This window comes from Tachysurus fulvidraco, chromosome 26, assembly GCF_022655615.1.
Source record: "Tachysurus fulvidraco isolate hzauxx_2018 chromosome 26, HZAU_PFXX_2.0, whole genome shotgun sequence".
Taxonomy (NCBI): Eukaryota; Metazoa; Chordata; class Actinopteri; order Siluriformes; family Bagridae; genus Tachysurus; species Tachysurus fulvidraco.
The window spans coordinates 14,612,054-14,614,553 of record NC_062543.1 but is presented as its reverse complement, the minus strand read 5'-3'; the positions used below and the strand labels follow the sequence as shown (position 1 = coordinate 14,614,553).

Genomic DNA, 2,500 nt, shown 5'->3' with positions numbered 1-2,500 from the left:
AGCTTGCTCTTCATTTAGCAAGATATTTTGACAGCTAGGTCATGATGGTCTAGGTTGTGATATTTTAGAGCTGTCAGATCTAGAGCAAATGCCAAGAGACAAAGCGGCAAGGGATCGTACGCTAAATCGGAAACATGACCGCAATAGTCAATGTAGAACAACCCTGAGCTCACGTCGTCAAAATTACAGCCATCGCTAATTCTGTTCCTTCTGACAAAAACAGATTAAATTAGGTGCTAAATGGAACCATCGCGATCATATTTGGACCACCATCATCATCATCATCATCATCATCATCATCGGCATGCTTCGGTAATTACCCTGGGTTTAAGCTGAGTAGACATGAATAAAAGCTGAGAGGCTAAAAGGAATTTTTCGGGGCCGTCCTAACACTCACGCACCGAGAAGTTAAAACCAGTAAAAATGAAACTGAAAGTCAGGTATATAAAACTATATATAAAAGAAGGTATTTCTGGAATGTACAAAAATAGAGTTCTGGTCGAGAAGGCCCCGCCCCCAGTACCTGGAAGCGCAGGATGATGGTCCAGATGAGGCCGAGCGTAAGGCGGTGGTTGCCGTCGACGATGTCGTGAGAACCCATGTTCTCCAGATGGACCTTTTGCTCCTTGAGGAACTGCAGCGCTTTGTCCACGTTCTCCAGACAGTGGATCCTCATCCGACCTTTAGTCGGCTTCGGCTGAATGAGCGCGAGAGAGAGAGAGAGAGAGAGAGAGAGAGAGAGAGAGAGAGAGAGAGAGAGAGAGAGAGAGAGAGAGAGAGAGAGAGAGAGAGTTGATAAAGTTGAACAAATCAGTGAACCAATTAACAAATGACTCAAATCAACGGCTCATTTAATCAACATACAAACAAACGAAGAAAAACTAGTAGATTAGAGCTTATACAGAAAGAACAAATGAATAAATGACCGAAGGGATAAACGAGTGCAGAGGGACTGACCAGCTGTTCAGACGAGAGCACCTCGAGTAGGCGGATGAGCATGCGTCCATCCCGCAGGTCTGTGTACAGGTCGCTGATCCTGCAGGTCACACGGCCCAGGTGAGAGTTCACCCACTTAGTGAAGGTCTTCTTCTGTACGGCCTCTCGCTCGTCTACACGACAAACACACACACACACGCGAAATGATAAATACCAACTGTCCGTAAAAATTACCAAGCAGGTCCCCAGAAGAGACGATATAATTTAGCCACGCCCACAAAACTCCTCAGTTAAAAACAACTAAAATGTAAAGACACCAAATTTTCTACCAGACACCTGCTTTCGTAGGACGCCATCGCTTTTGTTCGATCTAAACTTCTGGTTGTCCTGATTTATAAAGTTTGTTTTCAGCTTGTGTTAATATTAAACAAAACAAACAGGTTTCTTTAAACTGCTGTCGCTGGAAAATCTATACAGAAATTTGCAGCGATTCGCTAAAAAAAAAATGAAAGAGCGAATTGCGAATTCTGTCAAATGACCTCTGAACAACCTTTTTGCAGTCAGATTGATGGTGAATTATCAAACAAACCGCAACGTAAGGCAATGCTTCATAACGGAACAACTTTAAAAAATAACACACACACACACACACACACACACACACACACACACACACACACACACACACCACGGGCTACACACTGAATCATCGTACTCACTGTGTTACAATAAATATTGCATAATAACGGTGAAGTGTCAATGATTGCACAAAAGTTCAACACATTATCTCGAGGAACACTAAAATGCACTTTCTTTTCAACCCCTACAGCAAAAAAATGTGCACACGGTGCACACTAACTGCCACAGAGGCAGAAACACCCCGAACATGTGGGTGCTAGGACGGTGGCTATGGTGTGAAGAAGTTGAAAGAACATTATGTGCTGGTTTGAACATATGTAGGGCCCAACGTTATTTGTAACACACACACACGCACATACACATACACACACACACACACACAAACCCGAGCTCTACTGAGTGGATAAAAAAGAAAAAGGAAATGTCTAAATAGAGGGTGTGTATTCTTGTGTGTGTGTGTGTGTGTGTGTGTGTGTGTGTGTGTGTGTGTGTGTGTGTGTGCACGTGTGTGTGCGTGCGTGTACAAGCTGACATCGTCAAGTGATTACACCTTGTGCCATAAACAATGATGCAAAAAACCCTATAAATGATTAGACTCATACACACAAACTAAATCTTTATGAGGACCTTTCAAGATAGAAAAATGTAAGATTGTGTGTGTGTGTGTGTGTGTGTGTGTGTGTGTGTGTGTGTGTGTGGAGTGACATTAATCCTGATGGGACAGATTACGGAAGAGCCACATAGTGCGTACACACACACACACACACACACACACACACACACACACACACACTCCTTAGGTTTAATTCAGTCTTTATGAGGACCTCCACTGATACAATGATTATTACTATAGCTAATTAATCTGACCCTTAAACCCGACCTTGACAGGTTTAAGACTTAAACCCGACCTTGACAATAACCGCAG

General features: G+C 43.1%; 3 protein-coding genes across 10 annotated transcripts in view; 1 reads left to right on the top strand and 2 right to left on the bottom strand.

Annotated features, from left to right (window-relative positions):
* Positions 1-2,500, top strand: part of LOC113636638 (WD repeat-containing protein 87-like) — an 873,260-nt gene that overhangs the window by 259,008 nt on the left and 611,752 nt on the right. The gene's annotated exons all lie outside the window — the stretch shown is intronic.
* Positions 1-2,500, bottom strand: part of LOC113650946 (kinectin-like) — a 683,852-nt gene that overhangs the window by 223,600 nt on the left and 457,752 nt on the right. The gene's annotated exons all lie outside the window — the stretch shown is intronic.
* LOC113650967 (spectrin beta chain, non-erythrocytic 1) overlaps positions 1-2,500 on the bottom strand; it is a 56,019-nt gene that overhangs the window by 22,689 nt on the left and 30,830 nt on the right. For all 5 annotated transcript variants that reach the window (XM_047809344.1, XM_047809347.1, XM_047809345.1 and 2 more), the window contains 2 exons: positions 958-1,109; positions 524-697 (listed from right to left, as the gene is read on the bottom strand). In XM_047809344.1, the coding sequence (XP_047665300.1) occupies positions 524-697; positions 958-1,109 (326 nt within the window). The remainder of the gene's footprint in view (positions 1-523; positions 698-957; positions 1,110-2,500) is intronic.